This window comes from Meriones unguiculatus, chromosome 20 (assembly GCF_030254825.1).
Source record: "Meriones unguiculatus strain TT.TT164.6M chromosome 20, Bangor_MerUng_6.1, whole genome shotgun sequence".
NCBI classification, from domain to species: Eukaryota; Metazoa; Chordata; class Mammalia; order Rodentia; family Muridae; genus Meriones; species Meriones unguiculatus.
The window spans coordinates 46,648,067-46,672,894 of record NC_083367.1 but is presented as its reverse complement, the minus strand read 5'-3'; the positions used below and the strand labels follow the sequence as shown (position 1 = coordinate 46,672,894).

General features: G+C 47.9%; 1 protein-coding gene across 2 annotated transcripts in view; it reads left to right on the top strand.

Annotated features, from left to right (window-relative positions):
* Positions 1-21,529, top strand: part of Foxo3 (forkhead box O3) — a 99,616-nt gene extending 78,087 nt beyond the window's left edge. For both annotated transcript variants that reach the window (XM_021649051.2, XM_060373175.1), the window contains exons 3-4: positions 3,108-4,537; positions 17,065-21,529. In XM_021649051.2, coding sequence (XP_021504726.1) covers positions 3,108-4,502 — 1,395 coding nt within the window. In that variant the 3' untranslated portion in view covers positions 4,503-4,537; positions 17,065-21,529. The remainder of the gene's footprint in view (positions 1-3,107; positions 4,538-17,064) is intronic.
* The last annotated feature ends 3,299 nt before the right edge of the window (positions 21,530-24,828 follow it).

Sequence of the window (24,828 nt, the reverse complement as noted above, 5' to 3'; positions counted from 1 at the left end):
CTCTAAATTTCAAAGTATCTTATAAATAAAGTCCCCATAAGATTATTTGTGTGCGTGTTTATCTTTTTTCTTAAATCATAGTTGCTTTGGGTGTTTTTCTTAAACTGTTGCGTAGACACATGAAATGGTGACTTAACCTGTTTGTCGGCCTGTGAAGGAACAGAGAAAAAGCAGTGCATGAACACTGGGGACCGACTTCCAGTTGAAGGTCCCGCGTGCTGGCCAATGGGCTGTGCTGATTCATGTCTCCGAGCCTGAGCCTTCACATGCAAAATCAGGGCACTGACATTACGAGAATCAGAGGCAGTGCGTGCAGAACCCAGGGCTCGTCAGCCAGCCCTGCCTTGATCTGGCAGGCCTTCAGATCTTCCCCTTGGAATTAGGGACCTGGTCAGGAGGCCAGTCTTCCTGACCCACTCCTGCCCTTACTCCCTGTAGTACTGGCCTTCCATGCCAGGTGTCCCAGCCCTAACAGAAGCTTGAGATCTGTCTCTAATTTTAGCCACTTGTAACTGCATAAAATTATACATATACATTGTTAGGGGTTAGAGTCATAGTCATAGGAGGTGACAGAAAATCCATAAAATACTCCATTTGTCTTTTAGTAGGTTTGAAATTGGTTAACAGTAAAATACATTTTAAAATATTATTCTTTAAAAACATACAGGATCACTGAATATCTGAGATTTCTCATTTTCATAAATGTTTGGTGTTTTTGTGAACTCTTCCCATGCTTTACGGCAAAGGAGGCTGACAGATGGGAATAATTAAATGGCTTCCCTAAAGGCTCAGGACCAGCTTGCTTTTAACCCGAAAGTTTGTATTTACATTTTTTCACTGAATACATTGAACTAGCCGTGTACTCAAACTGGGCCTGTCCTGCTCTTCTCTGCAAGTGCATGTCAGGGATGTGCTCTGTGCCTACCTCAGAGAGAAAGGATTCTGATTCAAAGGAATAAAATTTCTGAACCATTAGTATACATGCCATTATTCTAAACAAACACACACACACACACACACAAACTCAAAACCATTAAATGTGAAAGGGGAACGGGGAGTTTGTCTCCTGGGCAGCACCTCCTTCATTGGATACTTGGGGTGGTGCGTGTTATCTTAGCCATCTTGAAGGCATTTTGTAGAAAATGGCAGCTGGGACCATAATTGCTGTGTTCTTTGCCCAGCCTGGACTGCAGTTCCTTCTTGAATGGGAATGTACATTAGAAATACTTTGTATTTTGATTTATTTACTTATGACAAAAAAATTCCGTTGACTTCCTGTGTTTTAAAAACAATCTGGCAGAACACCTGTATTTGTGTCTTCTACATAAATACAGTCGGGGATTGCCAATTCTTTTTAAATATGACTTTTAGAATTGTTCCTATTTAATATGTAGTATCAGGCAGCATCTTTCATCTTTAACTTGCCAATGAGAACTCCTGTGGCTTGCAGGGGGTGCTCCAGATGTGGGGAACACTGTCGACTTGCTCCCTGCCATACATCAGGCATTTCACAGGTCACAGCGAGCCTTCCCCAGGCTCCGAGCTCCTTCAGTGTGGACGCACGCTTCCGGAGAGAAGGCACCGAGTCACAGGCTTCTCAGTGCGCTGTCGTCTGTCATCCTTACGTCATCCTTAGCAGGGAGGGGCGGTTGGATCATCGCGCCGCAATGAAGATGGGAACCTGCTGTTGCTGCAGACAGATAAAGCGATCTGTTTGTCATGTGGTTGGCCAGTGGCAGAGATAAGGCTTGAGCCTGGCTGACCACTGGGTGCATCTACTAAGCCAGAGGAAGATTCTCATATGAGCGAACATACTTAGGACTTTAAGGGGGAGTTGCTCAACTGAAGGGGGAGGGCTGTTTTAGATATGTGGAAATGACGGAATCCACGCATATTCACCATCAAGCATCTCCTCTTAACATCCTACCATCTGGTACAAGTGTCACAGCAGATGAGCCAGTATTTGTCATTATTGTGAGCCAAAGTCTATACATGCTAATCAGACTTAACCAAATTTTCCTTTTCCCCTCAATGGGATCCCATTCAGGATGCGTTGGCCCCAATCCCTATGTCTTCTTAGTCTTTTCTTGGCTTCGATGGTTGTAGGGGTACTAAACACGCTTTTGTAAATGCTCCTTAATTGGGGTTAATATTTTCTTAGAGTGGATTTGGGTTTTGGAGAAAGACTGATGAAAAAGTTAGCATTTTCAATGCGCTCTATCTAGGATGCACGCTAGCAATGTGCTGTTTCTTCCCTGTTTACACTGGCCTTGCTCACCCAGCCAACACGGCAGCTCTTAGCTTTCTCCACTGCAGATTTATTCTTTCTTCCCTTCTCATACTGTACTCTTTGGAAGGAAGTTACTTAGCCCACACTTCCTGAGGATGTAGAGTGTATAAATGAGGCAAATTCTTTTAAACGAGGTACTCTTACTCCTTGGTTGTCCCTGAAAAGCCTTCCCTACCCTTCTCATTTCTGCAGAAATTATATGGTGAGTTGTGAAACTGTGGCAGGGCGAATCCTAGAGGGAACAGGAAAAATGTCACACTTTCTGGTGGAAGCATTTAAGAGGTAACTGCTGGCTCTGTATGACTGGAACCAAGGACTGAAAGAGGACAGAATGGCCACCTAGGTGACTGGTTTCTCCAAGAACTAGGAAGTTTTTTGCAAAGTGTGGAGATGGAGTGTCATGGTAATGAATTATCAGTGTGGACTGCAGTATAAGCAACAGAATTACAGAACGCAGTAAAGCGTGGGAGCTCCCAGCACCTGCATGTGGAAGTCTCCACCACCCCACATGAGGCTTCCCACTTCACTTGGCGCTTTGTTCCAAGTCACAAAGATGGCTGTTTTTTGTTTTAAAAAGCTAGCCTGCCTGACTTGAGTTCAGTCCCTGGGGGCCACATGGTGGAAGGAAAGAGCCAACTCCCACAAGTTGTCCTCCGGCACCCATGTGCGTAGATGGTACCTTTCTCTCCCTTCAAAACATTCATAAGAATTTTTTCAAGGTCACCATCTTTAATTGAGAGGCCTTTGAAGACTGAAGACCGAATGTCTGTTTGGACCTTTCTGTTCACATTGTCCGTTTTCCCTTCTCTCTCTGCAGAACTCTATCCGGCACAACCTGTCGCTGCACAGCCGATTCATGCGAGTTCAGAATGAAGGGACTGGCAAGAGCTCGTGGTGGATCATCAACCCGGATGGTGGGAAGAGTGGGAAGGCCCCCAGGCGACGGGCCGTCTCCATGGACAACAGCAACAAGTACACCAAGAGCCGTGGCCGCGCGGCCAAGAAGAAGGCAGCCCTGCAGGCAGCCCCAGAGTCGGCAGACGACAGTCCCTCCCAGCTGGCCAAGTGGCCCGGTAGCCCCACCTCCCGCAGCAGCGACGAGCTGGATGCCTGGACCGACTTCCGCTCACGCACCAATTCCAACGCCAGCACAGTCAGTGGCCGCCTGTCACCCATCCTGGCAAGCACAGAGTTGGATGACGTCCAGGACGACGACGCCCCGCTCTCCCCCATGCTCTACAGCAGCTCCGCCAGCCTGTCGCCCTCTGTGAGCAAGCCATGCACTGTGGAGCTCCCGAGGCTGACCGACATGGCGGGCACCATGAATCTCAACGACGGGCTGGCTGACAACCTCATGGATGACCTGCTGGACAACATCACGCTCCCGCCATCCCAGCCGTCGCCTCCTGGGGGGCTCATGCAGCGGAGCTCCAGCTTCCCGTATACCGCCAAGAGCTCCGGCCTGGGGTCCCCGACCAGCTCCTTTAACAGTACCGTGTTTGGACCCTCGTCTCTGAACTCCCTGCGCCAGTCGCCCATGCAGACCATCCAAGAGAACAAGCCAGCCACCTTTTCTTCCATGTCACACTATGGTAACCAGACACTCCAAGACCTGCTCACTTCAGACTCGCTCAGCCACAGCGACGTCATGATGACCCAGTCAGACCCCTTGATGTCTCAGGCCAGCACGGCTGTGTCCGCCCAGAACGCCCGCCGCAACGTGATGCTCCGCAACGACCCAATGATGTCCTTTGCTGCCCAGCCTAGCCAGGGGAGTTTGGTCAATCAGAACTTGCTCCAGCACCAAACCCAGGGCACTCTTGGTGGCAGCCGTGCCTTGTCCAACTCTGTCAGCAACATGGGCTTGAGTGACTCCAGCAGCCTCGGGTCAGCCAAACACCAGCATCAGTCTCCCGTCAGCCAGTCTATGCAAACCCTCTCGGACTCTCTCTCAGGCTCCTCGCTGTACTCAGCGAGTGCAAACCTTCCTGTCCTGGGCCACGACAAGTTCCCCAGTGACTTGGACCTGGACATGTTCAATGGGAGCTTGGAATGTGACATGGAATCCATTATTCGTAGTGAACTCATGGACGCCGACGGGTTGGACTTTAACTTTGATTCCCTCATCTCCACACAGAACGTTGTTGGTTTGAACGTGGGGAACTTCACTGGTGCTAAGCAGGCCTCATCTCAAAGCTGGGTGCCAGGCTGAAGGATCACTGAGGAAAGGGGAAGTGGGCAAAGCAGGTCAGTGCCCAGTGCCATGCGTGAGCATAACAGGTGGGGGTGTTGGGGGTCGCTGTCTGCCGTACCCTTAACAGCCCGTGAAGAACCCACGGAGCAGCCATGACTCTAGGTGCTTTATTAGAGTTTATCTGCAGGCCAGACAGGGCTCACAGCCCATAGTATTAAAGAGAACACCTGAATATTCAAAGAGCTCACTCTCTATTCTCTGTCCCCACAGAGCTGTGACACAGGCTCTCCTACCTTTGTGTGTGGTGGATGGATGATAGGAAGCAGGAAAGGTGAAGAGAGGAGGCACATAGGTCATAGGTCAAAGGTCAAGGTGAAGCATACCAGCCTGAGGAGTTCTTACAAAGACTCGGGTCCAGCGCTGGCTTTATCTTCTGTGTGATGGGTCTTCACCCCTAGAAAAGTAACATTCTGCCTGAGTTCTGATTTAACTGTAGAAGGTGTATTCTTGGACTCCATTGATATATAAAGAACAATCTATTCGATTATTCTTTGAAGCGTAGGCCATCATTATCAGGGCTCACAAAGCATTTTTTAAAAAAGCAAATTAGGTTGAAAAATACATGTTTTTATAGAAGAATTTATGTGCATCTGTTTTAACACCTGTGAATGATGTCACGGTTGTGGGCAATGACAGCTCCTCTTATTTGGTTTTAATTTTTACAGGGTTTTTGTTGTTTTACTATTTTACTATTTACTAACTCAACACTTAGTTCTCATCAGCACTGGCTGTACATTTTTGAAAGTCATATTGGTTACCACAAAGTAGCTGCCACACACCCACAGAAAAGATACGGAATATTCTCTGTTCCTCTGGCCCAGGGGCTTTGTTGAGCTGGTGTCAGTGCTCACATCTTTCATCGAGTGCCCTCCCGTAGCCCACTCACTGTGTGGATGCGTTTGGGAGGGTTAATGGCATGTTTTCTTGGGTTACCGCCTCATGAAGAGCAGAAGCAATTCTGGCTGGCCCAAGTTGGGAAGAAAGGACTCAGGGACTGTGGGAGGGGCATGGTATTTCTTAAGTGGCTGTTGTAATAGGACCAGTGGGTGCTGTGATGTAGTGAGGAAAGCAATGGACTTGGACAGGTGGGGCACACCTATAATCCCAGCACATGAGAGGCAGAGGAGAGGTGAGGCATGCATTTGAGGCCAGCCCGGGCTACGTAGTGAGGCCCTGAATGTCCATTACAGCAGCAGTGATGAACTTGCCATTTGCTCCTGAGCCTCTCTCTTCCAGCTTAAGCAATGAAGACAATGGTCCTGCTATTCCATAGGGCTACTGCAAGACCCAAGCACACAGAAGAGTGGGAAAGGGTTTTGTAAAACTACACCAGGCTGAAATAGACTAAGTGCAGTTGTGTGAGCACACTGTCAAATGAGCAAGCAGGGAGTCACAGAGGTAAAGAGAGCGAGCACAAGCACTCTGGACTAAGCCAGAGTGTGAATAATGGACAAACTTTCCCTGGAACTCTTTTTCCTGGGCTGGGAGGGGAGTCTGGCTATTTCTGCCAACTGGTTTGTTTCAGTATGTGCCTCTGATGCCCAGTGTTAAAAAGCTCTGCACATCAGCGCCCTCTTTTCTTTCTTTCTTTTTTTTTTCATTTCAATCTCAGCAAGCTACTTACCTCCCCCTTCAAGTGCTGCAAAAGAGAAAAGGCTCTGAAAGCCCTCACCCTGGCCGTGTTAGCCCTCCTCCCTGGTGCAGGCATTTACAAGGCTCTCCTATGGTGAGCTCACTGAAGCCCTCCCTGGGTAGCCGTGGAAAGGGGAATGGCAGAGCATTCCCAGTCCAAAGCTCCTCAAACTTTCCCAGGCACTGATGGAAACCCAGACATCGGCCGTAGTCACTTACCAGCCAGTAGACGGCTCTAACGGAAGCTAAGTGGAGTGAGTGCCAGCCAGTTACACCAGGGCCAGGAGGTTTGCCTTTAGAAACAGAGATACTCAGAATTTGGAAGAATAAAAACTTTGTCCGAATGTGATTGTGGTTTCTGAAGACACAAGAAAGTTCAGTTTGTTCTCAATTGTAAGAAGGCCACTTCCTATCACTAGAGAGACTTCAGAAGAAAATGTGCTATCAGTTTTGTTTCCAGTATAGGTTTTCCTTCTAGCTGGATAGCATACTGTGTGTGTGTGTATGTGTGTGTGTGTGTGTGTGTGTGTGTATGTGTGTGTGTGTTTATAACAATTGTATGCAAATCTGTTAAGGGAGATTTAAATAGATGATAGACTTTTATTAGTGATAAATTTCTGTTATGAAGACAGTACATTTCACCATTATACTGCAATGGAACTTTAGGTTGTTATTTAGATTTTTAAGACATTTGAAGGGAAGTAGATTTGAGAGGATTTTTTTTTTCCTGTTAAAATAAAGTCGGGGCTAGCAAGATGGCTTAGCAGGTAAAAGGGCCTGCCTACCAGGCAAGCCCAAGGAAATTGGGAGAGCCGATTTCCAGAAGTTGCTCTGACTTCCATGCTCACAGTGGTATGCTCATATACACACTTGCACACATTATACACTTAAATAAAAAGTCACATGATAATGAGAAACCATAAAAGCATAATAAAAGTTATAAAGTAAATAAAAATTATAGCACACTGGTAATCCTAGGACTTGAGACACTAAGGCAGGAGGAAGATCAAGAGTTTAAAGCCAGCATGGGATATTCATAGTGGACCCTTTCTAAAAACTAAACAAAACAAACCGTAGATAAATTTACTAAGTCTTCCTGAGAACAGTACATCTTGGGATGATGGGCAGGACAAGAGGAGGGACATCGTAGGGGGGGGGCTGCCTGAGGGAGCCTGGTTTCATCTGGTGTTGGAATGAATTCTGTCAGCTGTCAGGAGCACAGTGTGACCCAGAAAGTAACAGGGGTTGGTTTTTGTTTTGTTTTCTGACTTGTAAGCTTAACTTGTTTCCACTTTATTTAAGTGTTTCTCTTACATTTGGAAGCAGGCCTAAAGGCCACTCTAGGCCTCACGTCCCCCTGATTCGTTCCCCCCAGCTCCCCAGCGCCGTTCTTCCTGGCTTGCTTCTGCGTTGTCCTAGCCAGACCAGTTTGCAGTGTGCCAGCACAGGGTCACGTGGCCACACTGTGACTGTGCAAGCCGCTCTGGCCAGGTGACATCTTGCTGGAGAACCACTGAGGCTTCTCTGGGGAGAGTCTCACATGTAGCACCCATTTTAGGGCCTGGGCAGAAGCCTTGCAGGGCCAGGTTTATCTGCAGAGAGGAACAGCTGTGTGTGTGTTCTGAGTGTCAGGTCCTGGGTGGGCAGAGCCCCGGCCTCCGCAGGAGTGTGTGGACTCGACAGGTACATGAGTGGGAGAGGCGGCATGGGGGAACAGGCTGGGCTTCCAGTGAGCTCTCCGGAGTTTGACAAGCATCCTCTCACAGAAGAAAGCTACTTTAATCTCACTCTTGATTTGATATCACAAGATCTTTTCACTACTCTTCGGTTTTTTTAGCATTCGGAGGCCCCTTTGGGGAGAATTCAGAATGTAGTTTTCTATTGAAACTACTATATGGTAAAACTTGGAAGCCATCCATAGGGGAAGCTAGATGATGAAGTGAGGGGGCGGGGCTCTCCTGCTTCGGCCATTAGCTACATTACTAACAAGTCTCTAATGTTAGGTTTTCATCTGTCAACAGAAAGCAGAATCGTAGCAACAGATGCAGGTAGTAATGGCTGTGTTACATTTTTCTTTCTCAGTCACTTCATTGTAGGGAATGTAGCATAGGGTAAACAGATCTGTGGTGTGCTGTGTGGAGAAAGAATGCTGCCGTCTGTCTTGGGTTGCAGTAACCAACCTAAAGCATTTAGGTTGCAGCCATCCTAGTCCACCTGTCATCCATGCTGAGACTGACTGCATGGTTGGTTGGTTGGTTGGTTGGTTGGTTGGTTGGTTTGGGGTTGATTTTTTGTTTGTTTGTTTGTTTGTTTTTGTTTTGTTTTGTTTTGTTTTGTATCAGGGTTTCTCTGTATAGCCCTGACTTTCCTGAAACTCACTAGACCTGGCTGACCTTAACCTCAGAGATCAACCTGCCTCTGCCTCCCAAGTGCTGGGATCAAAGGCATGCACCACAACACCCAACTTGTTTAGTGTTGATGACCGCAATGGATAACTATTCAGTGGTTCCTAAGTTTTTAATAGAGTGCATCATATCTTTTTTTGAGAAATCCATGGTAACAGCGTCAGTCTGAAAGACTGTGAACCCTCCTGACACTTGTTTGGTGCTTCCTGTGCCTCATCACACAGCAAGCACTTCTCAGCCCTGCACTGTGGCCCATCCCACACAGGGTCTGGGACAGCCAGAGCTCACTGAATGAAGTTTGTCTGTCTGAGCGCTCACTGGCATGAGAAAGAGAGGTGAATCAAACTGGGTCTGTCCCTTGAGGGATGCCTGGCCTGGAGGGGAAGGAGGTGGTGGCTGTAGTGACCTTTTGTCCTACAGTGAAAAGTGCCTTCAGCAGGAATGTAAGTCAAAGACCCACCCAGTTGACTGCCTTAGCATGCTGGAGTCTCTTGGTCAGCGCTGCCGACACGTTGTTACGTATTTTCCACTCGTTTTTCCTATGGGCATAAAAATGAAGGGCCTACCACTTCCAGAGCTCCACGCAGCTAGGTCACAGCTCAGGCTGACCCCAGATGCTGGCTTCTTGTTAAAGATCCAGCAGGACCTTTCCTTTAGTTCAGTTCACGCTTGGCTTTTAGGGCCAGTTTCTCAAATTGAGAATGGGCACTTCAGCACGTTGTCCCTGGGCTCCACTCAGAGGGGAGCTATAAATTAAATCACCTCTCTGCAGTGGAATTGCATAAGGCCTTTGATATGGCAGAGAGACTGACCTTCACAGGTGGCAGCCGTTTTCATGGCACTGTGGCGGCTGGCCACATCATTTGTCTCTTGGGCTCACTTATACAGCGGAGCTAGCGTTTATGCTTCCCTAACAGAGCTGGCTTTCATAGGGACCTTTATGTGGAGTGCTTTATTTTGTCACTTAAGGAGGTTATTCAATGTTTCTTGGGATTTTAAACAATCCCATAATTTCATACAGACTATAGGAAGCAACCAAGTCAGTCTTACATTGTTTGCAAAAGGCCTTCCTTGACAATTAAATCTAGTCTCTTTCCATGCCTGCTTGGTGAACGTTTTGCCTTCTGGATCTTTGTCCTCCAAGTCCTGCTTGCCATTTTGGGAATACACATTAGAGAGGCTCGTGTTTTCCACTTTCAAAAGGAAGTTTTGCCGCAGATGGATTGGTGAGGGTTTAGCCTTACCGAAATGTTCCATTAGCATCTTTGAAGGCCCGATAGGCCCTACCTTTCCCTAGGCTATTTGTTGGTCTTCACTGGAGCCAGGACCAGGCCTCTGGAAGAAGCCTTGCAAGCCTCCACCTGAGCTACCACACTGCTTCTAGGGAACTTGGCTCTCCCGTCCTCACCATCCCTGCCAGGTATGCCAGAGCGCTCAGAGACGCAGAAACGTCTGTGGAAGCAGAAAGAAATTAGCAAATGGGCAGACACACCGGTCCACCTCTAAAAGCTGGTGGTTACCTGTTGGGCACAACACGATTTGGGGGTCAGGAAATGCCGTCACTGTGCTATGGCTCCGGTAAGTCTCAGCTGAGAGGCAAGGCTGTCTTCCAAGATGCTTCCCTAGTGCTAAACAGCCAGCCAGGCCTGGAGCACCACTCCAAGAGGACCGAGGGAACTGGGCTGCAAGGATCTGGTCTGCTCTTGTTTCCTTCTCTCTCAGCAAGAAATGTGGGCCTTACTTTACAGCTGTAGCTTTTCTGCCTGTTTAGTGACCTTTTCTGCCCATGGTGTTCATTTGCTGAAGGACAAGAATCTTTGGCCGTGACATCTCGGGGTAATTCCAGTGTTTCCGGAGGGACTGGATTTAATCGTCAGTCTTGATTTGATGGAGGGTTTGTGTGCCACCAAGACCCTTTCCCGCCTCCCTTTTTCCTCCTATGCCAGTCTTTCACCCTCTTGCTCTCTGATGAAAGAAGTCCAGGCCATACAGTTTCTTTCTTCTTTTAACTAAATATTTATATCCCTGTGGAGTGTTTGATTTGGTTCCTTGGGGAAATTAATAGCCAAGGAGACCCCAGCCAGAGGTATTCTTAGACTTAGGTTCAAAGTCAGAATCCTCACTTTTTCCACCGGGGCTCTGATTGTAAACATGGCCCTGTGGTTCCCTGGAATAACTCCTGGTCATTTGTATGTATGGAAATGATCAGAAAGCCATACAGGTTTGGTTTGGTTTGGTTTTTAATGTTATGGATCTGTTAGAAGGTAGAACTGAAATGCTTTCTGCCGCTGAGTGCCTCAGTCAAAGCACACCTTGCCAGAGCTGGCTAAGTTCCCGCCACACCAGCACAAAGCTTGCCTCCCCGTGGAGCCAACACAGCTGATGAGGCAGCCAGCCTGCAAGAAGACCCATCATCTCCTTCACCTTGGTATCAGCTCCCTCCTTTCTGCTCCTCTCGGTTTCCCTCTTCTGTCGGTTCTTGGCTACCGTCTGTGTCCCCTGCAAGTCTTGGGCCTGGCTTAGAAGTAGACACTCTACCTCAGGAGCTGTAGAGCACCTCAACCTCCATGCTGTCACCCCACCTCACCCGGTGAAGGTAAACAGGACTGTTCAGATCTCGGCTTATGTCTGTAAACATTTCTTCAAGGCGCCTGTCCTCTTCTGTAAATGGTAGACCTCATCATTGTGATGGCAGCTTGAGACTGAGTAGCAGGAATTCTAATGTAGGAATCTGAGGGCTTTCTATGGTAGGGTGTACAGAAATACAGGAAGGCTAATTATTACATAGGTGAGACTCCACTGAATGTTAAAATGTACCCTGTATTCAGTTTCGCCTTCTAAGAAACAGGAATTTTGGAAACTTAGAGCTAACTCTCCTCCCCGGGAAACATTACAGATCTTAGATTCTGTTCCACAAACAGTAGGCTCTGCCTGGGTGCCAGTAAGCCTCATTCTTGGCAAATGTGAAGATGCGCTAGAAGTAGCAGCAGCAGGAAGACACTGGATTTAGGGATGGGCAGGGAGGAAGTAAGGGCCACTCCAGGAGGATGGCCCATTTACTCACCTGCCTAAGGTTTATTGTGAACCTTTTCCTTAACAACAACTTTAAGCTCTCCAGGCTACTTGGGAACATTTATTTCACTCACTGGAATTTATGCTGCTTGAGAGCAAATACTGGTGTGCAAGACGGTGCTCTTAAAATAGCAGGTGCTCCCTAGTGCTCAAATCATTGTAAAGACTTTGTCCTGCTGTCAAGGAATTCAGTGTGTTGGGAACTCAAAGTGAGAGTAGGATTTCTGGGCACTAAATGCTTTTGTGCCAGATATAGGGCATAGTGGTGAGACAGAGAACATCTGGGAAGGCAGATGCGAAGGGCTGCCTGGCCATTCACTGGATGGGAGGGCAGCAGGCCGGGCAACGTGTCCCTGAGAGGACTTCCTGGTGAGAGTGCAGCTTCTGCTCAGCACACTGTGCTGTGGCGAGGGTGGAAGGTGATAGGACTCAATCCCACATGTCCCTGCCAGTTAAAATGTGAGGTGTTTTAGTTGAAGTTAAAACACCTTCAACTACCAATCTGGAGAGGATCTTAACTCACCTCCCATCCTCTACTCCAATACCTCCCCCCCAAAAAAAAAAAAAATAATAAGTGGTTATTTTGGTTGGTTGGGTTGGGTTTTGTTTTTTGTTGGTTTGTTTTTGAGACTGGCTCTCTCATCTCACTACGTAGGCCATGGCTGGCCTGGAGCTTTCTATGTAGACCAGGCTTGCCTTGAATTCGCATGATCTGCCTTCCACCGTCTCCCTAGTACCGGGATTAAAGGCATGTGTCACCACACTTGGCAAAAGTGATTCTAGATAGAGCACGCCACAGTGCAGCGTGTCGCCAGTCTCCCTTGTCATATCCGAAAGCTGTGCTTTTTGTCTTTAAGTAACGTGCATATTACTGCCTTTCCTCTGGTGCTCTTGCAAGTGTTGTCCTGTTTATCATGTTTCATTCACCTGGTAGGAAGAGCTCAAGTGTTACCAGATCGTAGGGGTCACATCCTGGGTCGGCCACCTGTCCTCAGTAAGCAAACTAAAGGAGACAAATGCGGCTATGTTGGAGAGAGGGACAGAGGATCCCGAGACTCCCCCAGGTGTGCCTCAGGGTTCAAATAGAAAGTACCGAGGTGCTCTGCTCAGCAACCGGGCCACGAGTGGACTATTCCCACGACTATCTCATTGCCAAATCTCCCCAGCAAGGTCTGACCAGTAAATGTTTCTCTTGAAGATAAGCTCCTCCCCTGACTGACTTCAAGGGCTTCTAGCATTTCCTCTCCTGCAGGAGGTTCTAATTTCTTGGGGTCCATTCTCTCAGTAGTCTGATAGCCAGAGAGAGAGAGCGCAAACCTCTTAGAACACACTCATTCCTCCAGACAGGTTGGCTAGACAAGGCCCGGGTTTCTCCCTGGGAGGCTTTGTCACCAATAGAAACTTGCCCTCCTGTGTGATTACAGCCTTCTTACCTGTCTGTCCCTCAGAGTCTTGAGAGCTATCACGGCTCCTTGATAGCATTTGCCAAGATAGATTTTTTTATACAGATGATACTTCCTGAATCCCCTCTCAGGCCAATATTGTGTAGCCAGCCATAGGCCCAGGCCCAGGCAAAGCCCCTGGTCTTTCAGGTTTCCCTTGCTTTTCCTTCTGGTGTATAATGTTTACCTTTAGAGACAACTCCACAGGAGTGTTTTAAAGTAAGGTGTAGCATTTGGGTATGGTGGCAAGCTGGGAGGAAGACCTGGAGGATAAGTTAAAGGCCAGCCTGGGCTACATGAGACTCAAAAGAAAAAAAAAATAGATGTGGTTGCCTTACTTAAGACTCACAAAAACAGGCTAGAGAAATGGCTCAGTGGTTAAGAGCAGAGACTGCTCTTCCAGAGGTCCCGGGATCAATTCCCAGCACCCACATGGCAGTTCACAACTCCAGTTCTAGGGAATCTGATGCCCTCACACAAATACACATGCTGTCAAAACAACATTGCACATAAAATAAAAAATCATTTTTTAAAAAGACTCACAAAAATGTTTTTCCTGTGTGACAGCAGCTCTGAAGGCTGTGTCGGGTTCGTGACAGGTCAGGGATGGTTGTTTTCAGAGTGGTGCAGGCAGGCATGCCTTTGCTTTGCGCTCCAGCAAAAGCATTAAAGCTCTGAAACCTACAACTGTTTCTGTACTCTTGAGAGGCTGCCCTGTCAATCAAAGGCTCTCTTCCTTGTCTCTCCTGAATGCCCCATACTTGGTCACCAGCTTGACCTTGGAGTTTCGGGTTGACTTAAAATTTTCTCTGTTTCAGAGCACAAGATGGTAGTGTTTCTCTTTTAACTTAGCATTCTGGGCAGGCATTCTTTCACCCAATCAAAACTCTAGCCAAGAAGTAAGTTGTCGTCTAACTTCCATGGATTTGCAGACAGGAGGGTTTCGCCCAGCTCTCCTTTTCAGCTCTCACGTCATATTAGTTATTGGGGTCTTCAAGAAGATAACACCACTGGCAATTCGAGCCTCTCACAGCGGAGCTAAGCCGTGGGAGGACAGCAGTGGGAACCTTTACGCCCCGTGTCCAAATTCATTTGACCAAACCGTTCTGTTTGATGTCGTTTTGGAGGCATCTGCCCTTCTTAGCACATCGTGCGACTTGGTGGTGATAATTAGGCAGAACCCTGTCTTCCCCGTGGATGGCGGGACCACAAAGGGACTGCCTCTTGCCAGATGACAGCATCCACAGATATTTTTAGAATGTGCCTCATGATTGATTTGGTCTCCCCACTTCATTTCTCCTTGATCCAGCAGCCTGATTTCAAATTTACCAGAGAGGGGGCCTTTTCTTCCTCCCCATGGGAAGTCAGCAGTGATACAGGACCGCATTTTTGTATCGTTAATTGGTACATTGTTAGTGACTGCAGAGGAACATCTGTAAAGTTTGTCAGCTGCCTGCTCCCGTTTTCTTTTAAAGTCTTTTTTTTTTTTTTTTAAAGCTACGGGATTGTCAACACATGCACAAGCCTCAAAGCTAACTAAATGTGAATTCCTATAAAACCCTTGAAACTCACACTAATTCAGCATTCTCACTGAACCCCCAAGTCAAGCGGCTGGTTCTGTCACTTTGCTCCCCTGCTTTTTCAGTTCTTGTATGATAGGTGCCAAGGGTGAGCTGCAGAGCTCTCGAGACATCAGAGGGACTTAGGGCTCCTTTCTCCACCTGAGTCCTCTGCGCCATCCTCCTTAGGATGATTGCGTCTTTGGTTCTCTTACACTCCCTTCTACCATAGAAAAGAACCAAACAAAGCAGTGCCCTGCCTGTGGGGCGAAGGGAGGGTCTCCTGTGGTCTGTGCCCTCTGTGGGCGCCGTCTTTGGCCCTACTGGCTCAGCCCACAGGCACAGAAGCAGCTTCCTGTGGAGGCCTCCCTGGGAAGCATGCATGAGGCCCTAGAGGGAACTCCGGAGGAAGGTGTCACAGGTGCCGAACCCCGTTCTGCAGAAAGGGAAGAGTGATGATAGTGCCTCTTCCTTTACCAGTAGCATTCCCAGAAGATGTCCGCCTTTGCTGAGGGAACGGGGGTGTGGCAGCACAGGGATTGTTGCTGGTGTGGCTTTGGACCACTGTCGTGGGGCTCCCGTCCCAGTTTCAGGGCCTATGGTCAGTCCTAACTAGATGATGACACCTTGGGTGCCTAGCTACCCTCTGTCCCAGCATCAAAGCAGGCCATATTTGGCCTCTGTTCTTGGAGAATGAAGTGTGTCGTCTTCCCCTCATGCACTAGTTTTCACAGCAGCATAATTAACACCAGAGGGAATCCGGGAGAGGTCAGAATTAGGTAATACCTTAGCACTTCTCCCTAGGCACTCCCAGAAAGTCAGGGTTGGGACCTGGGGAGTGGGGTCCCCCGCTGATTGATGGCATAGTGATGTTAGACTCATGTATTAGCTCTGTGAAGGGAAGTGGCCTGATCCCTTTACAAGGACGTCATCTGTGAACCCACATCGAGACTTGGAAGAGGGTCACCTCTGCCAGGCCAGGTTCCTCTGTGGTCTAGAGATTATTTTCGGTGTTTCTCCCTCAAAGTAATAGGCAAAAGTAAAATTGTCTAGTGGCTTTACCAAACAGAATACTCTCAGGAAAACCCTCAGCCAAACCAGGGGTCTACAGAAAGAGGGACTTCTTTTCCTGATTTATAGTCTTTGCCTCCAATAAAAATAAAAATATTAAAAACCTTTCTTTTGATGTCAAGAGCTTTCACCAAGGTAAATATAGCCCAGGACTCAGTCCCGCAAAGATCTGGCTCCGCCGACAGTCTCTGAAGAGATTGAAGTCTTACGGGAGGACATGGTAGATGTGCCGCACTGTGCAAGGGGTTACTGTTTTCTGTTACTCGTGCCTCCTGGGGAGATGACTTTACAGATCTTCCTCTGACGCCCGGCCCTGCTCTGCTTACCAGGACAACGAGCAGTGTCTCCACAGACAACAGCTTTTCTGTCCCTGAGGCCTGTCGTGTTGATTCCTTTAGCTTTGTCTCTGAGTATACTTTATTTTAAAGATTTTTTTTTTTACTTTATGTGTTTGCATGTAAATAGATCACATGGGTGGTGCCCATAGGGCTCAGAGGAGGGCATCAGATCCCCTGGAATTGGAGTTCCGGACAGTTGTGAGCTGCCATGTGGGTGCTGGGAAGTGGGCCCGGGTCCTCCTAAATTGCAGCCACTGCTCTTAATTGCTGAGCCACCTCACCAGACCCACTGGCTATAGTTTTTAGTGTTAATCCTCTTAACTTGCCCGGACCCCCTGGATTCCCGTGCTCTGGGAAGACCTCCACAGGTGACTGCAGAGACAGAATAATGATGTTGTTAACAAGATGTTCTGTGGAAAATTGTTTTTATACATGTTGTAGAGTGGTGGTAATGCTGGGTAGTTTAATAAAAAAAAAATTTAGTATAAAAATCTTATTCCCACGATGGCTCACTTGAGACGACTTGGGCCTCCCACAGTGGAGAAGCCATGATTCCCTGTGGAATCTCACGAAGCCTTGGCTGCTCAGCAAGATCATTTTGTCCCCTGGGCTGATGGGGAGAACTCGGGGGTGCCGCTGTCTGCTTTGGGTGACCAGCTTGCCAATCTTAAGCATGCTACATTCAAACACCTAGACCAGACCCCAATCCAAACCCTAGCCAGCCCTGGCTTAACAAGACCCACCAAAAACAGCCCCCTTGTACCTTTATTATTGTCTCAAAGTGCAAGATCCCATTTCCTTTGGGCTTTTTAACTTTTGGGTACTATAAGAACTAAGGTGAATAATTCTCTCTGTTGTCCTTATATTTCAGACATGAAATAGTAGCAAAATAACATTATTTCATCACTTGGCTGTGAGGGCTGACGACACCCCCCCCCCCCCAGCTTCCTGCCTGTTGCTTGCTGAGTGGCCTTAATAACTCTGGATTTTTCTCTTTTTAGACCCTCAAACTGACAGAAGACCTACAGAGAAAACCCTTTGCCAAATCTGCTCTCAGCAAGTGGACAGTGATACCGTTTACAGCCTGACACCTTTGTGAATCCCACGCCATTTTCCTAACCCAGCAGAGACTGTTAGCAGCCCTGGCCCTGGGTGGAGCCCCTACCCGTGGAACAGAACTCTATACCGTATGCAAAATCTAACTCATCTGCGAGTGACCTGCCAGCGAGGACAGCACCCATCAGCACCACCCGCTCTCCTTCCGAGCCCACCGGGAGCCCCCATTGGGGCTACAATTGGCAATTCTGTAGTGTTTTGCTATCATGATGGTTTATGGGATATGTTAACTGTCGTTTTGTGTTTGTTTGCCTTTTCCCTCTAAGTTTTTTACATACAGTAACTTGCAGTATTTTTCTGTTGAAAACGTTGACTGTCCTTCCCCTAGCACACTCCTAAGCAGAAGGAAGGTGTGTTCCGGTTCCCAGTGTGGCTTTGAGCATCACAAGCTTTTCAGCCTATGGGACTCCGCAGACTTAACACATTACATAAACTAAAGGGGGATTTTCTTTCTTCTTTTGTTCAGTAGAAAATTACCCTTTTCTAAAAACTGAACAATGGCACAATTGTTTGCCCTGCACACCCGTCCAGGACTGAACTACGCATAGGCGAAGCAAATGGAGCCAGGCATCTGACCCAGTAGTTTCCAGTTCTGAGTCAGGGAGCGGTCTGTGTCCAGGGACCCCAGTGCCCACTCCACAGCTGCCTGGTCAGCAGGGCTTCTGGTCTGCTGTCATTCTCCTCAGCTGAGGCAGTAGGCAGTGTCGGTCCGCTCTTAGGCACTAGGACCTCTTCAGGACAGCACCAGCTCAGCTGTTGTTTGTTGCCAAATGCCACTAACGGGTTTAGTTTTAAGGAGAAAAGAAAAAAAAAAAAGAAATGTGTGCTGTTTTGCTTCATAGAAGACATGGATCTGCAGGTGAGCCACTGAGCATGCAGTGAGAGATGTGTGAAACGGACAAACCAAGTTTGCACTAAGGCAGGTCCAACGTCACTGTTTGTGAAACATACACATCTTTTGATTATTTTCAGCCTTGCTGTGTGGACACTGATCTTTGTTGAAGTGTATGAGAGGCAGGAAATAGCATACAAGGTGAATATATATATATATAAAAGCTTAGGTTGTAACTGTGCAAGTGATACATGGAAATACAAGATAAGGCAATTTAAACTTTTTTTTTTTTTAACTTTTTCTGCTTCTGTGGATCTCATTTTTCTGTTTGTTTGTTTTCAAGAAGTTACGGTGCTGTATAGGTGCTTTTTGTTTAACCTGCAAAGTGTGAGTGCATTCCTTACTCCCTTTGATAGACAGCATAGTTGGGAACACCTTTGGTACATTAAAAAAACTGGTGTGACAATGCTCTGAATAGCACAGCATATACATACTTCTCCAAAGTGATATACGAAGACTTTTCTTTGCGTAAACAGCATTAGGCATAGAAGTGTATAAATATACTTTATCATGTACAGTACAAAAAAATGGAACTTTATGCATGGCATTAGGAATGTGGGCTAGTGTCCCCGCCCAGGTTTCCCTGCTCGAGTTCTTGCTGTCGCTTGCACTATGGCAGTGGGCACCAGCACCGGCGTGCTGCCCACTCCCCTGCACCCACCACCGCTCTCTTGTGCACCTTTGCTTTATAACTGCCCCAGGGGTATGTTGGTGGCGATCACAGCTCCTGGCATAACGAGAGTTCCATTTGGTATTGTCACACGTCTTTTCCTGCCTCGCCTAGTTTATCATGTCTGAGCGATGACCCTGTTGATTTCACTCCGCCTCTTACGGACACTGTACATTGTCTTGCAGTTGTGGTTCTAGTAGGCCCGTAGCACATTGCCTTTTCCAAACTGCTACACGTCTATAATCTTCACTTTTAAAGTCCGATTTTGAAAATGTGCACAGTGTTCACGTGGTCTGCTTCTCAGTGAGCATGCTTGTTCGCTTCATCCCTCCATGATGCTACCAGCCCCCCCTGACTCTACAGGAGTCAGCCGTCCACACGGACCTGTGTCATTTGAGTCAGAGGGCTAGCTTTCTGGCTTCCCAGGGTGCTGCTTCCTTGCTGGAATGCATCAGCATGGCGGCTGAAGGAGCAGAGAGAGCTCAGGTACGAGAGAGAACCCCACGTGCTTCCAACATGAGGGACCTGAGAACTCTCTCCTGCTTGGCTGTGCCGGTTCATGGGCACTGGGCGGGGGGGGGAGAAGGCAACCCTCCTGTGCGCTCCCCTAGTTTTAAAAACGTTGAATTCCTTTCAGACATCTCGTTTATTTTATTTCCCAGTGTTTGTTGGATTTCAGGCACCGGGTCTCACAGAATGTCCTAGAAAGAGATTAAAAGATGAAGCAGGGACAGAGGAGTGTGAGGCCAGAGTAGCCACAGCAGATTAGGAAAGCAGAGGCAAAACCCTGGATAGGGTCAGACAAGATTTGAATAGTGATGCCTGCCCAGGCCTTGGCACACCAACCCTCAGATTCCCCACACAGAGGGACCAGGCTCCCTTGATAAACCCAGTTCTGTGGCAGTCAGACTTGGCAGAGGTGGAGCCTGGGCCCTCTGTGCCTTCTTGGAACCCTGCTTTCAGGGTCTGCCTGTCATTGGCCACCAGGCAGCATTCTAGATATCTTAAATCCCTAACAATAAAATGCTCTGTCGAGACATCTGAGCAGATGACCTCATGGACATGCCAGGCTAGGGCCAGCCCATGGAATCCAGATGTGGAAGAAAGAAGCCTGTGGTGGGCCGCCTTAGGGAGCCCTGTGCGCCTGTGACAGGCGTATAGAAAGCAGAGTGCCTCGTGTTGAAGACTGAAGCACTTGGGGGCCCCCTGGTTCTCTTCTAGAACCTGTACCAAAGATAGAGAAGAAGGTATGGCATGCCTTCCTGGTCCTCTAGGACCGGCTGGGTTCGCATACCTTTAACTGTGAATGCATCAGAGGGGCGTTCTTCATTGCATCCTCTGCAACACAATGACTGCTGAAGCACATAGGGATTGTTTGCCGAGGTCTCTCCTGCTGGTGCAGGATCTTGCACACAGACGTAGCACAAAGGAGGCGTTGTCTTGGGGTGATGATTGGCATCACGTGTGTTGCTTTCCCAGCCAGAGGAGAAGACCTCGTGGCCCACACTCCACGGGAGAGGTACACCCCATCTCAGGTGTGACTTCAGCCAACTTGCAAACCCACATACAGGTTAAAGTTCGCAGGGACAGACAACTCTTCCTTTTCCTAAGGAGCTCCATCCCATGAACAAACAAGCAGCATTTGACTCTCTCGGAAAAGAGCTTCAAGAGTAAAGCAGAGAGATAGAAAGAAAGCCTTCCACCCACCACCCACCCCTACCCCCCAGTACTGAGGGAAAACAAAAGCCAGGTGATACAGACTCTTTTCTTTTTCTTGATGTATTTGGGAAACGTCAAATGATTAGGCACAATAATGTTCTTTTTTAATTAAAAGCAGACCTTCTATAGAAAAGCAATCACTGGTAGAGTGACAAAGAAAACAGTTCTGGGAGCAGTAGCTGCAGGGGAACAGGGCTGAGATGGGAGAGATGTCTTGTGGGTCCTATCTGTCAAACAAGACCTTAGAACAGATGCCCAAAGAACTAACAGGGGTATGTGGTATTTGAACTAAATCCTAAGTGTATAACATACAGATTAGATGGATGAACTATTTTTCTTTTCTCTTTTTGAAGTTTATTCGTTTGTATTTTTCTTTCATGAGTGAATGATTACAAGGCCTCTGCCACATTCCAGGAACACTTGTGTAGCTGCTTTAAAAAAAAAGTGTATGTCTGGTCACTTATTTCTCTAAAATTATCTCATTGTCTGGCAATCAGTCTTCTCTTGTACACTTGTCCTAGCACATTATGTACGTGGGAAATGTGGACAGATGTGAAGGAGACCAGAAGAATTAGTGAATACTGAAAAATGTCTTGTGCATTTGGGCTTCACATGTTTAACTTTTTCTTTTTTAAGAAAAAAGTTGCATGAATGAAAAAACAAAAAACCTCTGTATACAGTATCTGTAAAAATGGCTTATCTGTTTTGATTTCTTGCTTCTACCCCACACAGACTAGAATTTTGTGTGGCATGGGGCCGTGTTCTAACACCCAAGAAGCAGTTCGTCGCTCGGTTTGAAGCAGCCTGTCCTTTCAGAGCAGTCACTCTCGTGCTGCATTCTGAGTACTGAGGACCCGGTCTAACCACACGTTGCTATGAATTAGCCCCGACGCCTTTCTTCTCAAGGATCAAAAGCAGTTTGATTTGGGAACCTGCCCCTTTCCAGTGGAACGGAGGTGCCTACTCCCCACCGTGTTTGTAGATACTGCCTGTGTATTCCATTTGAAACCATAATCCAGTCTGTAAAGGAGATGATGGCGCATGTAAATAAAGCATTGAGCACACTCTAGCTCATGCCCGCACGTCTCTGTCACCATCACTGTCCTGCTCCCCCACAAAGAGAAGGTTGCGTTTGTGTGGCAGTCTTCAGGTGGGATCATTTCCCAGGCTGAGAGAGGCAGAGACCTACAAGGCTATACCATCTAAACTAAAGGAACCTGGTAAACTACTTCTCCAGTCCACTCTCTACCTCTGTAGACAAGCAGACAAATCAATAAAACACATTTACACTGTTGTTGAGGCTGGCTGATGGCCAGGCTTGGTGTGTGCTATCGCATAGCCCCAAAGGACAGTTAGATCCCAGGCAGGATCTGATGCCTGCCTTCACAGAGTGACCAGCCCTGAAGCAGCCATCCGCCCATGGGTCCAGTGAATAACCATTGGCCGCCATCATGGCCCTCCTGCACACTGAAAACCAAACACAATCTCCAGGCTTCTGATGGCAACAGAACCGAGGCTGACGTCTCACTGCTGGCCCTGTCAGAAGGAGCAGAATGTGTAAAACTATCCTACGTTGTCTGCGTCATCTCTTTAATACACATTATAAAAATTACTACGATTAGAGAAAATCCCAAGCATCTGGTTTAAAGGGCCCGAGACAGGACAGTTCATATCTCGGTTTAAGGAGCTAGGAGATTGGCGAGTCAGACCCTTAGGATGAGCTGTCTAAAAACAGCCCCGTAGTCTGTTTCTCTCACACAGTTGAACCCTTACAAAGGGAAAACACATGCCATCTTCTGGCATCCAGCTGAGGGAGGCGTTTCCACCTGTGCATCTGGATTCTCGTCCCAGAAGAAGAGACTTGCAGTGCCAGTTGCTGTGAGACTTGAGTTCTCAAAGCCAGGTGAAAATGCAGCCAACGGCAAGTTAAAACCCCCTTGACTACTTAGTCTCTGTGGCAGCCGCCACCGGACCTCCTGACAGCCCCGAGAGGACCAGGACCCGGCCCCCAGCCTGACTAGGTGTGATGGTCCATGCTCTGCCCCAGGGCCGGGTGATTCGAAAAGGAAAATCTGTATGAAGCCCTCAAATCATTCACACTCGGGTAGTCTGGGCAAAGCTTTCAGCCACATAGCATCCAGATCACACACAAGAGCTTCAGTTCAGCGGCCAACAGTAAAGGAAAGTGGGGTTCCTAGCCAGCAGCCAAGCTGTAGGACACGCAGGCACTCTTGGGAAGCATGGGGAGACAGGAAGTCAGCTGAGTCTGATGGCTCGGCCGGTGGGAATAACCAAGAATAGGACTGAAGAGGGAACACCCATGGGACCCACACCATTGAAGAGAAAAAATGGTCCTGGTCTAGAGGCCCATGCCCTTTTGGGGATGGAGAAAAAATTTCCTCTAGGTTTTTTTCTTAGGAAGAATGTAGAAGTTGGTGCTGGAGAGATGGCTCAGGAGTTAAGGGCACTGGCTCCTCTTTCAGAGGACCCACTTTGATTTCCGCCACCAACATGGTAACTCCTGCTCCAGGGGATCCAAACCTGGCCTCTTCAGGCACAAATATGCACATGATACGCAGGGAAGGCACCCCTACACAGATAAAAACAACGGGTTTTTTAAAGACTACAAGTTTAACGCTGTCCACATGAAAACCTGAAGGAGAATAGGTTGTGTGCCTGTTGTGAGGTCCTGTCTAAGGTCTGGTGATGTGGTTATGGCTCAGCTGCTTTCATCTTGTTCCCTGAAGATTTGGTGCCGCCAATGTGCCTCCCTGCTTCTGAAGAGGGGGTCTCAGTGCCTGTCCTGGATTGGCACTGCACCTGTTGCATAGTAAGATGGGCTAAAGGGGCCAGCCTGAAATGTTCCGGCCCAGCCCTGGTTAACTCCCTAAATGAGTTCCATGAGGGCTGCAGAAGAGAGCCAGACCAGTAGAGGAAATTAACAATTGAACCGTAAGGTCAGATGGCTGAGCTTTCTGACATCGCCACTCAGGCCACAAATGAAGATCAAGACAGGCTCAGAAGAGAGTGGGAGGTGGGCATATTTGGGACTTAGTGTGCTCCAACAAACAGAAACCCCAGCAAGTAGAGAAGGCCGCCAGAAATTCAGACCAAGGAGCTTCTTTTCAATAGAGTAACGGTAGGGCCGTGCCCTGAGCGGAGTTGACCTTTAGAAATGCAGGGCCTAGGGTGAGCACTGGCAGAGTGCCCGAGGGTGCTGAAGAAATGAGAAGCCCTGATAACTGGAGAATGGCTCTTTCTCTCCACGGCATCCACGGAACTGCTGCTTCTGTGACCCATCAAAGCAGTGGAGAAAGTCCCCTCCGCTCCCAGATCACTGCACCGTCAAGCTCATATCCCTCCTTCCGGCAGGATTCAGCAGCTAGACGGGGCTGAGCACCTAGAGTTGAACATCTGTGATCAAGGAGTTAGGTGACACGTTGCCATGGCTGAGTCTGGGAGCAGGGAGGGGGGTGGAGGAAGCAAGAGGCTTTGGCCATCGGCAATTCACCTTATGCACTCTTGTGACTTACAGAAGGAGTGTATTATTACTTGTATAAAGATAGCTTCAAAAACATGGAGGTGGGCTGGCTTTGGCTCCTAAGACGAGAGCAGATAACACAGTGGGAGAAGGATACTAGGGAGCGGAGGCAGGGATAATGAGGTCAGCTGGTTAAGTGCTGTGTGACCTCTGAATGACAGGTGTCGGGGCAACACTGTGTCCTCATACTTTGGGTTTCCTTAACCTGTCTTAGATACCAGGATGAGGATGTACCTGATCAGAACAAAGGAAAATCAGACAGCCGTTAAAGCAATCATCATGAAAAATGCGTGAGAAATGCTCATGTCAAATGCTCTTACGAATGTATTTTTTTTTAATAACCTTCCCTATTTATATATGGGAAATGCAGGATTCAAGTAGTATGTACTAATATAATAAAGACAGCTGGGGAGAAATAATGCGAGGTAAAATATAAAAATAGAAGTAATTCCTGTCCTGGATACCCTGCGAGCCACCACACCTGGCGGAACTCTGCTGCGTTGCTACATCATCGGCTTAACCCAGACTCACCCGTTGATTGGCATGACACTTGTTTGCCTCCAACCATTTGTTGTTCTCGGCAACACTCACTGCAACAAACAATTTTATACATATGTTCTCTCACACCTCTGAGGAGTTCTAGGAGGACCGGTGCCCAAATGAGGCATTGCTGAGCCAAGAGAAACCTGCATAGACAGACGTTGGCCCAACTGACCTCCAATGGAACAACCAGTTCATGACACACATCCGCAATGAGACGCTCCTCAACGACTTGTGATTTCGATATCTTAACAACGGCAAAGCTGTGTTTCCTCCCCACTGGAAAC